The 19,061-nt window shown below is 46.5% G+C and overlaps 1 protein-coding gene across 3 annotated transcripts in view; it reads left to right on the top strand.

The window, feature by feature from the left end:
• The window catches only part of rbfox3a (RNA binding fox-1 homolog 3a), a 400,829-nt gene that overhangs the window by 369,074 nt on the left and 12,694 nt on the right, over positions 1 to 19,061 (top strand). For all 3 annotated transcript variants that reach the window (XM_054741306.2, XM_054741305.2, XM_054741309.2), the window contains 7 exons: positions 3,972 to 4,115; positions 7,934 to 7,987; positions 10,565 to 10,657; positions 11,285 to 11,345; positions 11,430 to 11,483; positions 16,627 to 16,759; positions 17,607 to 17,646. In XM_054741306.2, the coding sequence (XP_054597281.1) occupies positions 3,972 to 4,115; positions 7,934 to 7,987; positions 10,565 to 10,657; positions 11,285 to 11,345; positions 11,430 to 11,483; positions 16,627 to 16,759; positions 17,607 to 17,646 (579 nt within the window). The remainder of the gene's footprint in view (positions 1 to 3,971; positions 4,116 to 7,933; positions 7,988 to 10,564; positions 10,658 to 11,284; positions 11,346 to 11,429; positions 11,484 to 16,626; positions 16,760 to 17,606; positions 17,647 to 19,061) is intronic.

Raw genomic sequence — 19,061 nt, 5'->3', positions numbered from 1 at the left:
CGTTTGTGTTTTCAGCTTCTTTAGAACAAGAAAACAAACGGTGGAGGACCGGAAGAGGAAAGTAATGAATTAAGGCTCAAGCATTCTAATTCTTGTGAGCGAAGACTCGAAACCCCCCCCCCACCCCAACTCCTATTTAATCGGATGTAATCTACCTGCTTGGCAGCATTCCAATCAGATAGTTTCAATTATGTTCTTGTAATGCCACTCTGCGAGGAGGGGGAAAGTGCTGAGCAGAGCACTTTGCAGGCGATTTGCAAATAACAGCAAGGGAGTCTTTTAGAGAAATGACTGAACAGGAAGCCAGAGAGCTGCTCCAGCTGACAGCTCTCTCACTCTTAGGTTTGCTGGTTTTGGCGGTGATGCTGTGTTTTGCATCCCACCTCCTCCTCCCTGTGACAGCAGCTGTCGGGACAGTAAAGTGCCACTGAAGGTGGCCTCCTATGGTAATACGGAGGTAATTATTTTCCACTGCGGCACCACCGTTTCACAACCAGGCAGGCAGGTTGGAGCCTCGGGAGCGGCGTGCAGCAGCAGCCTTTCTGGATCTCAGTGACACTCGAAGTTATTGAGTTAGTAGTTTGCAGACTGGTGTGCTCGGAGTCAGCAATTCAGCATTTGTGTTCTCTGTGTGTGTGTTTGTCCCTGATGTCAGCGGGCTGCTGGCCTGTCTGAGCACCCAGTGAAAATTAATCTGGATGTCTGCAAACACGCGACTGCTCCTGCCGTGATAAAAAGCCCGACGGACAGAGCTGGAGGACAGCAGCGCTCAGTAGTCTGGCAACATACGCTAAAGGTCGATAGTGTCATGTGTGACCGATGAAACAGATTGACCCGTGGGGCCCTGGTACCTTGTCACCCTCCACGGTCCCAGCATCTGTCTGCGACGTGTCACCCTTGGGGCCCAACATGGCTACTCAGGCTATTAACCTCCAGCACATGAGGACGTGGTGAAGTTAGGGACCCTTCCCTCTTCCCACTCTGTCACAAATCCACTCTTTATTTGGCAACTTAAGAGAATTTTCTGGCTCCTGTGTCCTTTACCATGGTTTAGCCCGTTGTTCGGACACTGTCAGGCTCAGGTGGGGAAACTGCCGCCTACCTGGATGGCTGCAGGCGAGACAAAGTGGGACCTTGAATCAAACAACTGTCACTGCTAACAATGTATGTCACCATCTCCGAATGGGCCATAAAAACCAAATAAATGACGGCCATTACAGTGGAGATTGTGATTATGATAATGAGAATAATAAAGGCGATCATCATTACGATCATGATGATAATGATAATACTGTGATGATGAATTATAATGAATAAATCCCTACCCCATTTCCTAAATGGTGGGAAATGTATCACTAAGAGAGGCCTGCAGCCATCCGACAGGGTGATGAGGGTGTGTGTGTGTGTGTGTGTGTGTGTGTGTGTGTGTGTGTGTGAGAGAGAGAGAGAGAGAGAGAGAGAGAGAGAGAGAGAGAGAGAGAGAGAGAGAGAGAGAGAGAGAGAGAGAGAGTCATTTGACCCGTTTGTACTCGGGCAACAACCTCCTCTCTTTTCACTGCTGTATCACTACAAGAATATGTCTGTGTGTGAGAGACTTCCCAGCCAGTGTGTGTGTGTGTGTGTGTGTGTGTGTGTGTGTGTGTATGCATATGTGTGTGTGTGTGTGTGTGTGTGTGTGTGTGTGTGTGTGTGTGTGTGTGTGTGTGTGTGTGTGTGCGTGCGTGCACTGTGCTCAGAGAGCACTTCCCAGGAGACCTTGCAGTTTACATATCACATTCAAACAGCTTTTGTGCTCAATATCTGCCACTTCCACTCTCTCATTTCTCACCCCGCCTCCCCCTTCTCTGTTTCTTTATTTAGCCCCCCCGAAAGTCACCAGCTCTAAATCAGGGTGCATTTGTTTTTCTTGGTTTTATTCATTTGTTTGCTGCTGTGTAATGGAGACTGCCCCTATCAGAGAATCCACAGCATTTGTTGCCCAAACCAAACGATCTTTTCCTGATGAGTGACATCTTGTGGTCAGAACGGTAATTGCTTTGTTCTCTTTAATGTGGAAGCTGTTCAGCATTACTAGGACTCATGTAAGCATAATTATAATAAACCATAAAACATCGAATTTTGCTGTTTTAAACTAGATATACAACCATACAAGAATGTATCACAGATGAGGTAAAGTTATCAAAATCAATGCTTACAATAATTCACCGTATTAGCAGTTGTGTGTGAACAACAGTAAGGGACAACATAAATAGAGTGGGACAACCTTTCACTAAAATGTGCAATTTAATATTTGGTAAAGTCAGCTGTGAGAATCGGCGTCGGTATCGGCGTTGATATCGGCGTTGACATCGGCGTTGACATCGGCGTTGATATCGGCGTTGACATCGGCGTTGACATCGGCGTTGATATCGGCGTTGACATCGGCGTTGACATCGGCGTTGATATCGGCGTTGACATCGGCGTTGACATCGGCGTTGATATCGGCGTTGACATCGGCGTTGACATCGGCGTTGATATCGGCGTTGATATCGGCGTTGACATCGGCGTTGATATCGGCGTTGACATCGGCGTTGATATCGGCGTTGACATCGGCGTTGACATCGGCGTTGATATCGGTGTTGATATCGGCGTTGATATCGGCGTTGATATCGGCGTTGACATCGGCGTTGATATCGGCGTTGACATCGGCGTTGATATCGGCGTTGATATCGGCGTTGATATCGGCGTTGATATCGGCGTTGATATCGGCGTTGATATCGGCGTTGATATCGGCGTTGATATCGGCGTTGACATCGGCGTTGATATCGGCGTTGATATCGGCGTTGATATCGGCGTTGATATCGGCGTTGACATCGGCGTTGATATCGGCGTTGATATCGGCGTTGATATCGGCGTTGACATCGGCGTTGATATCGGCGTTGATATCGGCGTTGATATCGGCGTTGATATCGGCGTTGATATCGGCGTTGACGAACGAAACGTCAAAGTAACAAAAAGATTCCAATTGAAAAAGTCTCACTGATAATAAATGTATATTTGCTTGAGGTAAAAACATTTTAAAACATGAGGGCTTAAAGTATAATTAGGACAAAGACTACAAATAAGAAATCCTTTTTTATTTCCCGTAGCTGGATTAGAATTAGTGTGTAAATGGCTTTTCCACCTTTAACTCTGCTGCTGCTCTCCAGTTCCACATTTCATTTCCTGCTCTTTTCCTCATGTTTTATGTTTTTAATTTACTCCTATGTAACAAAAAAATCCCATTTTTCAAAGGTTTAGCTGCTTAAACAAAACATAAACCGAGGAAACGCTCACTTTCAAACCCAGAAACGACTTCTGTCACAACAGTGCATAAAAGCGAGGATAAACTGCGCGTTTGACCAATGGGCTTTGTGTCCAGAGAAAATAAAACCGCATCAGAACCGAGGTCCGTCAGAACAGACAAGCCACCAGCGTGCTCGGTGAAATCCATCACTGGTGTCACACGGAGAAACAAGTGGAATTTGTCACTGACATCAGACACGTCATTTATATAGAAATGTCAGCACCGAATTCGCATAATGATGGAAACAACAACGCTGAGGGCTCTGGGCCCCGCACTCTGATGGCTGTGTGCAAACGTCACCAATAATGTGTCTTTAGTCTAGACATGTCAGGGCTCTGTAGGATCTATATCCACGCCTTTTTGTCAGCGCCTTCAATCTTCCCTGTTGCTCAAGAGCTAAGTGCAAGAGATTAATAAGTGGATTTGTAATGCACAACCTCAGGTTTGACACTATAAGTCATCGGCTGTTTATCGCTCTGGCTTTCTCGCCAGATTGAAAAATGGCAAACGCTGAGTAAGTTAGTCAGCTAGGCCCCCCACCCCACCCTGCCACCCCTTCTTTCCTACTGCAGGACCAGGAGGTGCAGTACAAAGCGGTGGCTAATGACCAGCTTGTGTCTTTTCTGTGTTTGTTTCCCTCCGGCAGACAGATGACGTGACGCAAACAGAGGGCTCTCAGCAGCTCCAGCTCCAGCACTCAGACTCTTCAGAGAAGCAGCAGCCAAAAAGGTTACATGTCTCCAACATTCCCTTCCGCTTCCGGGACCCAGACCTAAGGCAAATGTTCGGGGTGAGTTCCTCCAAGCACAACTCCTGTTTTCCTCCTGTCTGTGTGGATCAGCTGCAGTCTCACGGATGAATCCAAAGGCACCTAATCCGTTTTCTAGTTGATGATGTCACAATGGGCCACACCTCCACCACATCAGAGAAAACAGTTTCTGCTTCAGACGGAAACACTCGCACAACTACTGCAGCTTGTGTAATGAGTGAAGCCATTGCTGCAGCTGTCATCTAGTTAATGCACTGATTACTGCGTTGTCCTGGGAGAACAGAGAGCCTTCGGAGTTTTTGCAAGTGATAAACAGCTCAATCAGTCACAATCAGCGTGTGAACTCTGCGCTGCACTGCAGGTCAGACACAAGGGAGGAGCTAGTTGAGTTATGAAACCTGCAGCTGATCATCTCTGACTTCAGTCCCGGAGAGATTTGTCCCATAAAATGTTAAGCAACTTTAATTCTGTCTGCTTTAGCGGCTCACACTCGTCGTGTTTGGACTTGAGCGGCTTTCGAAAAGAAATTAAATTGTCAGTTGAAATAATTTTTCTCAGGTTACACAGCCGGAGTGGTCAGCAGGAGACAAATGAGATCATATTTCAGGATTCCAGGGGTCTTCATCAGATATTCCCTCCTCTTCTCTCTTGTCTCCCGGCCAACTAATGAGGCAATACATAGCCGAGCCACTCACCTTTGTGTCTCACACAAGCCTCGATACCAATTGAACTAAATCCAATAACGATAATGGATCTGAATGGAGACGATACCCAAAAAATGTGCTTCAAATGTTATGCACTAATTGGACCATTAGCAGCCCGAGGCGTTAATTCTCGTCGTTATGAAGACAACACTGAGCTGATGATATTAATTACCGGCGAGCCCGAGCTGTGGCTTTATAAATGGCAGACAACATGGCTGCTTTCTCTCTGATTGTTGGCTTTATTGTTCCCAGCTCTGGTGCAGGTCGTGTGGAATCCAAATCACCGCCGTAATTAGCTCAGAGGCTTTGTGTGCCTGGCCGGTGCATGCAGATATAGGATAGAAAATTGATTGCAGCCCACTCAGCCTCCCTCAATCACCTCCACCCTCGCTCACATGTAGCCTACTCCGTTCCCTTACTCTCCTTTTTGCTCTTGGTCATTGGCAGAGTGGAGGATTGTGGGATTGATTGTCTTGGTTAGAGCTTGGAAAAGAGATAGCTGGTCTGCTCCACCCTCTGACATGGCCTCCACAAAGGGGCCTTTGTGTGATCAGCGTGTGCAAAGCCTCATCCCTCTAGCTCTAATGGCTTCCAGAGCGCCACTGGCTCAATACGCCATTACTGTTACGCATGAGTGAAACTCGCAGACATGCAGGCGGGAAGACGGAGGAGAAAGTGAGTGGAGGTGCCTCCGCAGCCCTGCCAGGAGCTCGATCTGCTCTCACGCGGCTCAGAGAAACCAGCAGCAACTGTTTCAGCCTCCGAAGGAAGCCAGGCTCATAAAATGAGACGGGAGGGTCCGAGAGTGGGGTTGAGGGTGTGGAGAGACCTGTGAGCTTCTAACGAGGCGCTGAAGGAAGGTCTCATTAGGACATCCACAGCGGATGTTAATCAGTAATTAGGTACTGTGATCTCTGAGAGCTGGTAAGTGTGCGGGAAATGAAAACACTCCAAGCGCGAGTGAGCTCTGCGAGGAGCCCATGCTGTGCTGCTTGAGGGCGCCCTCATTTGTGCAACTGGATTCTTCAGCAGTGCTTCTCTCAGTAGATGTAAGGGCTCTCACAGCATTCCCCAGAGCAATCCCCCCCACCACACACACACACACACACACACACACACATAGACATCTCACTGTCGCACTCCAACTACTGTGCTTCAGCACACTGCGGTACGCCTGTGCTTGACGTGAGCACGCAGGCCACAGCAGAGTAATTATGTTTCTGAGGAGCTTTAAGATATTCGGTCTAATCAAAGGTGGAGGCACGAGGGCTTCAATCTTGTTTGTTGCTTCCACACTCACAAGCTTAAGGCCAAGGAAATGCAGTCCATCTTAATGTTATGCTGGAAAAAGCTACAAGTTCACATCAGAGGAGGAAAATATCACTCTGTTTACAACCTTTAGCCCCATAACTGCAAACCGGCCCTGTTTTTTCCTGAGTGCTGTACAGCTTTAGGTCTTTCAAATCTATTTTTTTTATTTATTTCCATTCAGCTGCTATGTTTTCAGTGCATACATGAGTTTTATTATACCCCGTCTGATTCTTCTGTAATGCTATCAAAGTGCTGATTAGAAATTACTGGAGAAGATTGCACCAAGTTGCTCAAATATGAGAATAAAGCGGGAGCTTTAAGGGAGCAGAGCTCGGAAACGCATCAGCATTTAAACATCAGGAGATAAATGGGACGAGACATCAGAAACCACTGGTGTGGTCACTGAACTTGAAGATCCTCTGTGGATGGATGTAGCTGCAGCCCAGTGCTGGAGATGACATCAGTCTCTCGCTGTCCTCCCTCTGGAGACTCCTCCCAGTCAAGCTATTGTTTATCGGAGCTGCTGATGCAGCTGTTTCCGTGTGTGTGTGTGTGTGTGTGTGTGTGTGTGTGTGTGTGTGTGTGTGTGTGTGTGTGTGAGATCGGCGGTGAGCAGCGAGCAGTCCCCAGCGCCATGTGGAAATCCACAAAGACGACTTCCTCTGAAACTAATTAATCGACGCCACAAGCCCATTACACTCGGTTAAAACAATTAGCATCTGTACGTTGCGTGGGGGAAGCATTGTCTTCTCGGGCGAGGAAAGGGGCATCACGCTGGGATATAAATGCCTGCGCATGTGATCGAGCCTGCATTCCCTGTTCGAATCAGTGAAGCCGAGTGCCATATGAGACAGATGTGTGGATAGGATCTATGGAGTCTCCTTCCAAGAGGAACGGATATATAAGAAGAGATGGGGGGGCTGCATTATCCTCAAAAGGATGTAGAGCGTACGTTTTTCTGCTAAACCCCGGTTTCTTGAGCCCACTCCAGCCAGATAATAGCTAACTCCTCCTAACCCCTATTAGAGGCTCAGTCAAACGATCCATCCATTCCCATTGAGCGCCGACCACATGGAAGGCCCATTTCTTCCCTGTTGTGCAGAAATGAAGGCGACGCGGACCGCTTGACAGGGTAATTACTTTTAATGAAATAATACGGCCATTGTAGGCAGCAATTAAAAGTCGCACTTGCTCCACTCATTAGAGGAACTTACAGTTTACTTTCATTCCTCTGTTTTCTAATGATCCAAAGGCAGGCCTGTTAAATCGAAAGGCTGGAGCATGTTAACCCTCGGGGAGCGGCCCTTAGGTCCTGTTGACTGTGTGAGCGCACAAACAAAGACAGTGTAAAGACCTGAAAGGAGATAGAGAGCTAGCGGTAAACTCTCCCCGAGTCGGAGCTCAGTAATCTGCTCTGGAGGCTCGAAGGAGGGACTTTTCTAAAGGGGATGACATCAAAACACCGTCTGATGCTGCTTTTCTGTTTGTGTTAGCACAAACAAGCAAACACAAATCAAAAATGTTGTGAAATTATTTAACAAAGATCAAGTGTTTTTTCAAACACTGTGATGCGATTTCATTGGTGGGAACACGGAGAGGCTTTAGAGCAGTGGCAGCGAGTTGTCCTCTCTAACCATGCCAACAACCTTCAAGAACTGTTTGCTGAGCTAACAAATGCAAATTGACCACCATTTCCTCACAAAAATAACACCTCCATATTGCCCTAATGGTTTTTCTTTCTCCAGTCGTCTTTCTCATGAATTCACAGTTAGTGAGGCTTTCTAACTCCATCTCCGCTCTTCTGTCTTTCTTTTCTCTCTGCAGCAATTTGGAAAGATTTTAGATGTGGAGATTATCTTTAATGAGCGAGGATCCAAGGTAAGTGAACTAGAACACCAGCTGCTTCATTACCATGTACTTCTTCTGTTTCCTAATGATGGCATTAGTGTGGTGTGTACATTGGCGGAGAACAGTGGTCTGTAAGCCCGGTCCTGGAGAGCCACATTCACCTTCCCTCCCTCCTTATTGTTTGGGTTGTTTGTTGCAGCTCTCACCCGACTTGTGAATCATTAGCCCTGTCAATCAATTTATTATTGAGCTGTTTCACATTTCGCTCGGTCCACCGGCAGGCTGCGGCTCCTCGAGCGTATGGAATTTAACCTGCTTGTTTAAGAACCTGAACCTCTTTGAAAACTGAACACTTGCTGAGATGATCCCGCATAACTCAGATGTGTAATCCTCTCAGGCTGAAAACAGAACATGTGAGGAGCAGTGTTAGCCAACGCTTCAAACAGAACATGTTGGCTGTATGTTGCAGATGTAAATGAAGGATGAGGTTGGCCTTATTCTGCATTTCTTGTGATATTTATAAAAAAAATCCATTGAGAGGGCCAAAGCTAACAATGTGCAACTCCCTTCCTCAGCACTTTCTGACTTCTTCACTTATGCGGCGCTCGGCCCCAGGCTTGCTAGTTCCCACTCAGGTTGTTAGTCTTTGTAAAAAGGTCACAAATATGCAGATTTATTTAAATAAGAAGAACCTCAGCATTTTCCTGAAACACTGAGCCACTCTGGTCTCAAGTATACAATACCCAACTAGGAAGCTGTGGTGCAATTATTGGGGGGCATGTCCAACAGCAGACGAGCGCATGAGCGTCGTTGATCCTGAGTCAGCATAAGTGCCCATTTGTTCAGGTGTGTGTTTGAGAACTTCACAAACTAGTTTTTTTTATCCTAAAACTCAACTGAAATATATCACGAATCGACTTTCCTACTCCCAAATCTTACATGAAATCTGATCTGATACACCCTGGATCACTGAAGGATAATTCAAAACCAGGAACAGCAACCAGCAGTAAGAAAAATAGCCACGGCATTGAGGCGTTGCAGCAGTATCAGTCTCCCAAACACGTAGCAGGACAGGTGAAGCCCGCGGCGGTGTGAACAGCCGAGTGCTACTCATCCAGCTGTTCATTTAATAGAGTGTACTAAGCTCCACGGCGTTCCATTCATAAAGGCGACAGGCTCCCTGGCTGGGTGTTGAGGCATGAATACTATTGATTCCCATTCATACCTGGGAGTGCTTTTGGGCTCATATACAGGCATGCAGGGTGCCCTGGAACCAGACCATGCTGCTGCTGCTGCTGCTGCTGCTGCACTCAGCCTCTCTGCCAGGCAAGATTGAGTACCGGATAAACCTGCCTCCTCCGCCGTAACAAGCATTTATTGTTTGTGCCCCACAAAGCCATTACCCATGATGCCTCTCTCCCTCACGCACGCACACTCTGTGCTATATAATGAACCTATCAGGCCATTAATAAATAATCTATTTCCTATGAAGCTTTGGCAATTTGCATTCAATATGTTTGTCTCCTTTGAAAAATGGCGGCTCCAATCTCTCTTCGTGTAAGCTAATTATTTGTGCATGATAATAAAAAAAAGGAGATAGAGGTGGTAACCGCAGTCAGGTGAGTGTCCAAAGGATTCATTTTGCCCTCGATTTCTCTTTTTGAATTTCTTTCTTTATCTCTCTTTCCCCGAGGACAGGAGCTGCGTTATTTATGCTGGAAACAGCAGCCGGGGGATCCTGAGCATGCAGGATCACACTGCTCGCCATCTCTCACATGTATTACATCCTCAAGCAATTTTCAGGCAGCGCCGGCCATGCTCCCTGTTCCCCTGCACCTACCTTTATAAGTATATATATAGAAACTAAAGGAATGAGACTTGTTTGGCCAGAATATCTTAATACCTGTCCCACAGAGCTCAGGTCCAGTATCCCAGTCCACATAACTCAAGGAAGTGACAAAGCCTCCCAGGGGAGCGTGTCACGGAGAGCCTTGGTGGGGGGATGGGATGGAAATGAGAGTTTGGGTATATTTTAGTCAGGGTCTAAAGTTAATATCCTCGCTTCTCTCTACCACGGCGGACTGTGTTGCACCGGTATCATTTGCTTTTGTCCCATTCTATTGAAATGTCCAGATGGTTAGTATTTTTTAAATGACCAGAGATCAAGTCAGCATCTCTCTGAAGAGAATTTCTACATCTTCTAAGGGAGATAGGCTGTTTAAGTGGGCCCGCTGCTGAAAGCCTGTAGATAATTACACTACTATTATGGCAGCCAACGGTGTTTCTGCGTTTCCTGCTTCCTGACATTCACCCATGCCACTGCAGCTGTGCTGTTTAATTGGATAAAGTGGGCAGGTTTGTTGGTGTTGCTGTGTGAGGTCGTGTCACCGTTATTCTCTCCTCCTCGGATCTCTGTTTGTTTTTTCCTGACACTTCACTAACTGCCTCTAATTAATCTGGCTGCTTACAACTCGACTACCGCCACTGCTTTTCACCTTCTTCTGTCTTCTCACCTCTCTCCCCTTCTTGTCTTCCCTTCCCTTTTTTGTGTGTCCATCTTCTCTTTCTCCCCCTTGTCTCTGCCTGTGGCTAACGTGGCGCTCTCAGGGCTTTGGGTTTGTAACTTTTGAAACAAGCACAGATGCCGATCGTGCACGGGAGAAACTAAACGGTACAATCGTAGAGGGACGCAAAATAGAGGTGCTTTCATTTTTTCCCTTTTCTCATATTTCCTGTCTTGCCTGCTGCCTTCTCGCCTTGCCTCTAGGCCCGTGCATAAGCATGTTGCTGGTGTGTGAGTGCATCTGCATCTCTGAGTGTGTCGGGCTGCATGCATGCATAATGGTGCGTGTAACTCATTCTCAGTAGAATGAGGAATCCATACATGTCAAGCTGGACATGCAAGTTGTCCATCATCACCTGACAAAGGAGAATGAATGCATGCCTTCGTCTTCTGGGTTCCTATCAAGTCTGAGAAGACCTGCATTCCTTTATCACCATCGTTTAATGTTGCCTGCTCCAATTCTGTTTTGTTTACGATGAGCCAAGTTCCTACTCAGTCGCTGCCATCAGGTCAAAAGGAAAAAAAAAAGTATGGCCTGTTTTTTTTTTTTTTTGTATACTTTTATTTATTCAACCACTTACTGACATCGGAAGATTATCTTTCTTTGGGTAATTGGTGCATGTTTTCTTTTTGTTCTGGTGATAAAAGCAGCAAATTCATAGTGAGATGAACAAAACTCAGTTTTCCATTTTGCTGCTCACCCATCATGGAAGTCTGGATGATGTTGAATAAATCTGACTGGAATGTTTGGTTCTTCACGGCAGGTGAACAATGCAACCGCACGAGTGATGACAAACAAAAAGGTGGCCAACCCCTACACAAATGGTAAGCACCACAACCTCCCATGAGGCCTAACGAGAACCAGAGTTTGTGCAAACTTGTTTCTGATTTCCTTCTGTTTTCCTGCAGGCTGGAAGCTGAATCCAGTAGTAGGAGCTGTCTATGGTCCTGAACTGTATGCTGGTGAGATGCACTGCACTACATGCATTATTTCTTTCTCTGTCTTTTCTTTCTTCTTTCCACTGCTGCACTGCACTATACCTGTAGCTACCGTCAGCTGCAGCCAATCCAAATCCTGATTTTTCACAATCGGGTTCATCCTGAACCTACTGAACATGAAATTCCCCTTAAATCAAAGTGAATCTGAGTGGCTCAGATAAGCAGTGGATGATCCAAGCTTCTCGAAGTGGCTGAGGGAGCCTGAGCCATTGTTTGCGCAGTGTGCAACTGTAAAGCTGGGAGAAAAAAATAATTTCAAGAGCAAGCACCCCTGCAACTGTTATCAGATTGTAGAGGCTGCTGCTGTGGATGGATTTGCCAAGTGCGCCAGATTGACTTTTACAGAGCTAACCGAATAAGGGAGATTGAGTGAGTGATATTGTTGGCACCCACCCTGTCGAAGGCCACTATTCCTTCTGGTCTCAGTAATGGAGGAATAAGATGAGCTCAGTGGGGTTTTCCCTATCTCTCTCTGCCTCGACATGCCGGCTTTATTGCTGTATGTTATATGAACCCTTTGCATTTTAATGAGGGGGAAATGGTACTATTTCATTTGGAAGAAGTGCTGAGCACATCGCGCCACTTTAACGGCTTTCCTTTCTGCTCATTAGACTAAAATCTGTTCATTCCCCGGACAGCTTTACGGCAAACCTCTAAATAACTGTCCATGACAGAAAGCAGTCATCTATCATTTTTATTTCATCCCCAACCCCTCACCCTCTCCAAGCCTCCTCCCCTGTCTCCCACTCACCTCATTCTCCTCCCCCCAACTCTCTTTAGGTTTCAACATCTTTCTCAGATAATTATTTATGCACACAAGTGCGTGTGCCTCCCAGTGTGTTGCGTTTAGTGTCTCAGACAGATGCATTTTGACATGGTCAGGTAGAATCTTCTCCAACTCAAAGATTTAGGCAGTTTGCACCTGACTTACACATTCATTTTTACTGCCCTACATGTGCATGCACACACAGCCACACACATGTACACACACATGCACAGAGTGAGCCAACCCTGTTTATTTTGTACACACAGTCCAAAATACATCAGAATACAGGAAAAGATAACCTACACTGTATGTAGAACACACACACTAATGCAATCTCCTCTTTCATGCATGATTTTCTCTCTCTCTCTCTCTCTCTCTCTCTCTCTCTCTCTCTCTCTCTCTCTCTCTCTCTCTCTCTCTCTCACACACACACACACACACACACACACACACACACACACACACACACACACACACACACACACACACACACACACACACACACACACACACACACACACACACACACACACACACACACACACACACACACTTCCCAAATCATCTCATAAATCAGAGGGAGTGTGGTCCACCACTCCAGGCAGGGGAAGCAGGAGGGGTTGGGTGATTTATTGGCTGCTAATTTTTCAAGTCGTCTTGACATGGCGCTGGAGTTTGCCAAGCCTAAACGACAACATATGCTTGCCAGCTGGGAAGATGGGAAACATAAATAAGAGATAGACTTTTGAAACAAAACCTCCTTAATGTGCAGGAAAAGGCGGTTTCATCCTGTTTGAATGTTAGATTTTTTTGTTACTTAAGAAAAAAATTGTTGCGGAAATCTAGACATATTCCAAAACCCTCATAGTTATAGTTAATATACTTTGGATGGGAGTAAAATGGGATATAAAGGCGATTAATCACTGTTTATCAGTCCTCATTTCTGTGCAGGAGATCAGTGAAATTGGGAGCCATAAATCCTGGCTCGGTGACAGCACACTTCGTCTCCATTCGTCCTGGCGCTACAGGTTTATTGTCCTCAAAACCCATTCAGGAGAATGACGGATGAGAGCCTCACGCCGGCTCCCCACTCTTAACCTCTTCCAGGGAAGATTGGCTCCTCCTCCTGATTGGGGTGGGGGGTTGGGGAGGTCTGCCAAGGGCCTGTGGCACAGACCCCTAGGTTCGCATCCGTCTTCTACTGACGATGTCCAATTAAAGCTGCAACGGCAAATTTGCAATACAAATGAGCTGAAAACATTTTTCCATGCCTTTAAACAACATCGTAACATAAATGTAGTCTGGAGAAAAATGAATAAAGTGGTTCTCTCACGTTTGTCTAAAAACCTTTGCCAACAACGCGTTTCAGGCCCAAACCAGCTATTGGGCCATCTGGCTGTTAGGGCCGCTGAACCGCTGCACGTCCATCCTCCACTCGTCACACACGTGTGTTTAGCAACAGAACACTTCTGGTGTGAGAGGTTCTCTGCTCAGTAATATCAGAGAAGGAGAAACAGCCGGCTGCTACCACTTCAACTTCAGGACAAACTACCAGAGACCAAAAAGAAAATAACATCTGAAGTCCTGGACAACAAAAGATGTTTGGACCTAGAAAATGGAGACCGGTGTTTAGCGCGATCTCGTTTCATCTGGCATGGTGGGTTTCCGGTTCCGATGCAGAAGCATCTTAGGAAAGACACCTGAAGGGAGGGGTGAGTGTTTCATGACTGTGTTAGCGTTCAAAACCTAGCTTGTTCCGTAGATTTGCTATAACGGCTCTAAATGTAGCCTCTCTCCTGTTTTAATGTCCTTTGCTGTGATTTTGAAATCAAACATTCTTTGATTTCCTGCGATCATAGATAATATTAATCATTTAAATTCAACTTAACAGACACAGCTGATCATTTCACATGACGTATTATATAAAGGGGTGTGAGGCAGAGCTGTGTGCGGTGCAGATTGCACTTTAACTCATCCTTAAAATAATTGGCAAACTTCTCTTCATTACTTTTGTTGGAGGTTTTCAGCACCACAGACAGCTGTCACTTAGAAATGTCATCATATGGCCACTTCCTCAGGCTGCCACTCAGAGGCTCTTCGCTGCAGCTTTTTCCAGGGAAACAGGAGATGAGTAGCTTTTCACTTCCCAATTCATATTTTCTGTTTCTACGGTGGAGTTTTCTGGAGGACTTGTGAAAAGCTACCAGCTGTGTAAATGACAGAAAAGAAAGGCTAATTGCCATCTTAATATATGTAGACAGATCCTCTCATTGTTGGAGTGTACTTTGGGGGGATAATTAAGCTCCACACTCTTGATTAGATTAAGCTGTTTTTGGTCCCCAGTGCGTGGATTAATGCTCGTGTATTTGAGCAGGAAGTATTAGAGATCAACCTTGTGGAAAATCAGATCTTTCTTTATGGAAGCTGGTTATGACCCATCATTGGCACAGAGCTGGATTACCCCAGGTCCAACTGGCTCTGCAGGTATTGAGCTTCTTTCAAGTTGACACATATGACATATGAGGTGGAGTGCGACCCTGCCGCCCTCCAGCACATAACTCATATTTTCTCCAGCACCCCTCCCGGAAAAGGTGTTTGACTTTGGTGGCTAGACCAGGTTTGTGCTCCCGTACGCCGCGGCTGTTGTTGCTTTTCATGCGCTTACCAAGGTGTGACAGTGCCTTTGATTTATGGGTTATTATTGAAGCAGTGTAGCCTATCGCCAACTCATTATGAGTTTACATTCACATACATCACTGTATGCAGATTGCATACAAATTTAAAAAAAAAACGAAAGAAGCTTTTTTTTCCACTTCTTTCTTTTTGAGAGGAGGGAGCAAAAAAAACACCTTAGAAAGAGGGTTTGAACATGCCCTTTAGCAACTGCGCTCTCAGACTACCACTGTTCCTGCAAAAAAGACTAATTTAAATGTCAAGGTCAGCATTATAAATCACTCGAGGGGGGGCACTCTGTAAGTCCAGGCAGTAGGTTGGTACGTTGGCAGTAAACAAAGTGCCCCTGCATGTTGGTGGAGGGATGTGGGAGTCACCTGGCCAAATGAGATGCAAAGTTTGAATGTGTCTGGACTCACTAAAGGAGCGCGATATTAATGACAGAAGACATTAAACCTAGCCCTCTGTTATTAAAAGCACCACTAATCTGTCTCCCTGTCAACTTTATTCAAGCAACAGGGCTGGAGTGTGTGCGTTGTTCATTATGGTGCTCAATGGTTGCAACCACCTTCGGTGTTAATGCCACAAACAGCCCAGAAACACCAGGTGGAAGCACAGATACTACCGGGTTTTGTTGCGGTGAGACTGTGAGGTCATCTTCTGCAGCAGTGGGCTTCACACTGGATGCGTGTTATTAACCAGCCAAGTGAAGCACAACTGACGCAACGAGATAGGACAACTCACCGTTACCGAGTGAACTCTGATTGGATGTGTTCTGTGATACATTCACTGAAAACATGTCATGGAAATGAGTGAAAAGAGTGAGGGGTGAGGGGAAGGTGACAAAGGGGCGTTTGCTGGAGATGAAGAATAATGGTGCTGACTGTTTTTTGATGGACCCTGTGTTGGAGGATGGAGAAAGAGGGGGAGGACCAGAGGAAAGGGAACTGTGAGGGAATTACAATTGCAGAAAGAGCCAAGGCCAACTTAATCATGCCTAGAGATCAGAGTGTTTGTATGCACCTCTGCAGCCTGTAATCAGACAGCCCATGGACTGATTGAAGGTTAAATGAAGATCTGACATTCGCATAGGCTGCCCTCTAATCTCTCTGTGACCAACCTGTCAAACAAACTCTCACCATTCAACCTGAAGCCTTTCGCCCAACCCCACCCTGACCCCAGCAGCAGAGGGCAACGTGTAGATATGGCCCAGCAGCCTCAGGGAAGTTCTCAGCAGCTTGCCAGTTTCTTCAGCTACTACCACAGCACATCAGTTCTCTCCCTCCTGCTCCTCATTGTTGCTAACCCGTTGGGTGTACTCTATGCAAAAGCCACAGTGCAAAAATAGTTGTATTGCATCCATTATCTACCTGGACTTCAAGGCTGCCCCTCACCAGGCATCAGGGAAGGATGCACACAGCAAACGTGGATCCTTGCTGAGTATGGCACAAAGCAGAGAGCTGGGAAAGGCGAGAGTGCTCGATGAGGCGCACCTAGAAAAGATTAAATCTATTGTTTCCTTGTCTTCCACATAATGCATTCTGTCATGGGGAAAGCAGTGCCACACGTCTCTCTCTCTAATGTATTCTGTCATAAGGTAAGCAATGCCAAGTTGAGGATGTTTTCTGAAAGTCATTTTCTCTTCTCTTTCTGTTTTTTCCTCCACAGTAACAGGGTTTCCCTACCCTGCCACAGGCGCTACGGTGGCCTACAGGGGTGCCCACTTGCGGGGACGAGGACGGGCTGTGTACAACACATTCCGCACAGCTCCACCACCTCCACCAATCCCTGCCTATGGAGCGTAAGTGGTCTATCCTTGGCCTCTCTTTAGGTACAACTACGCGCCTAACTGCAAACAACAACAAACATTGGTTTGTATGCACTCGTTGCAGCAGTGTAAATGAAATTCAAATCTTTGTCCCAGGCTTTGGTCTTTGAGAATCTGGATGCATATTCAACCTTTTTCCTGTTATTCTATTTGTATGTTGTTTATTGACAAAGGAGCATCTGACAAAGCCAGGGTGAGAGCTGTAGGGAGCTGAGATAGTGTATTACCAGGCAGATCTCAGTGGACTGTGACCAGGGCTTGTACAGATCTCTGGGCTTGGTGCAGCCTCACTCTCACCTCTTATCAGTAGTTGTCTGTGTGGCCATGGGAGAGGTCTGACTGAGGCCGGCTGAGGGCCCAGAGTAGCCCTCTATCTGTGATTAGATCTGGATTGGTCTTACTGCAGGAGCACTTGCCACTGAAACTGGGACTAGAAATCTCTCGTTCCCCTCCCTCCCACTCTGGGGCCCTTTGGTACTGATGGCAGCTGTTTGATTTATATAGCAGAGTCATGTGACAAAGCAGCCTGCACTGCTTTCCATTGTCCTCCCGTTCTTTCGCTACACAAGCACCAGCAGCCCTCCTGACAACAATTGCAGGAACCGGAAAGACAAACAATTTTACCAGAGCAGAAAATTGGACGGGGATCTGAAATAGCTGCACCTTTCAGTTTAATGTGCTATTCATTATTTGTGATACAGTGCACTGAAGCTGCCAAAAGCTGACCCTCTAGACACACAAAAGTACGAGTGGCTAGGGTTTAATAGCGGGGTGGACCGACTCAACTAACTCTTACTTTCTTGTTTGACATTTTTCACAGGGTGGTGTACCAAGATGGCTTCTATGGCGCAGAGATCTATGTAAGTACAGTGTGCCTTCGTTAGTGCCTGCTTAGATGAAACAAAAGTACAGCAGACAGGAGATTCAGCCCTGGAGACAAAAACGTGATCTCCTCTACCCCCAGCTTTCACCCAGCCTCGCTGCCAAGTCGGCGTCGATTAGGCCTCTGTCTTGTGTGCCAAGAAACCCAACAACAAAATTTAAAACCCCCTCAGCTCCTCCCTCCTCTCTCTCTTCCTATGATCTCAGACTTTGGCAGAGAGACGGACCCTGAATCAGTGTCCCATGTCAAGTTGGGTCACTTACTCGTTTAGCTGTGTCTGGGTTCTTGAGGCCTCCCTCCGTCTCTGACCTGCCTTGTGTTCACTCAGAGGGTTTGGCTGGGATATCCCTGCCTGCCCCGGGGGGGTCTGCGCTGGCCTGACTGGAGCCGATTCCTCCCAGCCATCACCGTGAGGGAGATAAGAGGAACAGCAGATAAAGGGATTTGCCTTCCCTCTGGATGTGAATGTGTGAAGCTAGGGTCACATCGGGGGCTGGCCCTGCTGTATTCAACAGAGATCATCATGAACACTGTGGAGATAATGCTAAAATTACCACGCTGCCCCACTTTGACATCAGTCCAAACATGCGGGGGGTGCAATTTAGTCCTTTGATTTTACTGTTTAGTTTTTTTTCTCCTTTCTTTTCTGCTGCCGTAAGCTCAGACAGCGGTGTGACACCAGGCATAGAAGCGACGACAGGCGCTTCTCACTTTCAGCCTGACAAAAACTGACTGGGACTGAAATGCTAAACCCAGGTGATATATGACTTACACACCAGCCGACATGATAGAACAGTATTTCACTGGCTTTTATTGCACAGACACCCACCATCATATAAAAGATCTTGTCTGTGCTCTGAGGGATGATTGTCTCGTTCAGGCACCTCCAGCCAAGCCTTGTACCTACGTTTGACCAGGTTGGATCATCACTCACCCCATCAACCAGGCCTCTACACTTCACTGCCATTAGCTTGGGCGACAACCACTGCTCTGGTTGAGTCTGGGACACAAGGTCTTTTATCCCTCAGTGTCCTGATTCAGAGGAGGCTGTCAAATGTCGCCTACTGATGTCTGAAAAAGTGTATGCATGCACATATAAATGTACACCACCTAGATTGCATATGCTAATACATATGCATGCCCTGCCATGCAAAAACACGTGAGTGCACACATTCATGATTGCACTAACACATACTCTCCATGACAAAATAACAAATGTGCTGCACTGCTGTGTGCAGGATTTGACAATGTGGTGATTTATTGGCCCCTGTTTGTTCGGGCTGTTGCTGTAATCAGCACAGTCCCAAGGCATGGCTGTCCCACAGGAAGTCATCTGCCTCGAGTACTGCGACTTCCTGTCCCCCTGGAAAACCGTGAGGAGAATTAGAAAAA

Source organism: Nothobranchius furzeri, chromosome 5 (assembly GCF_043380555.1).
Source record: "Nothobranchius furzeri strain GRZ-AD chromosome 5, NfurGRZ-RIMD1, whole genome shotgun sequence".
Taxonomy (NCBI): Eukaryota; Metazoa; Chordata; class Actinopteri; order Cyprinodontiformes; family Nothobranchiidae; genus Nothobranchius; species Nothobranchius furzeri.
This window is presented reverse-complemented; position numbering and strand designations above follow the sequence as displayed.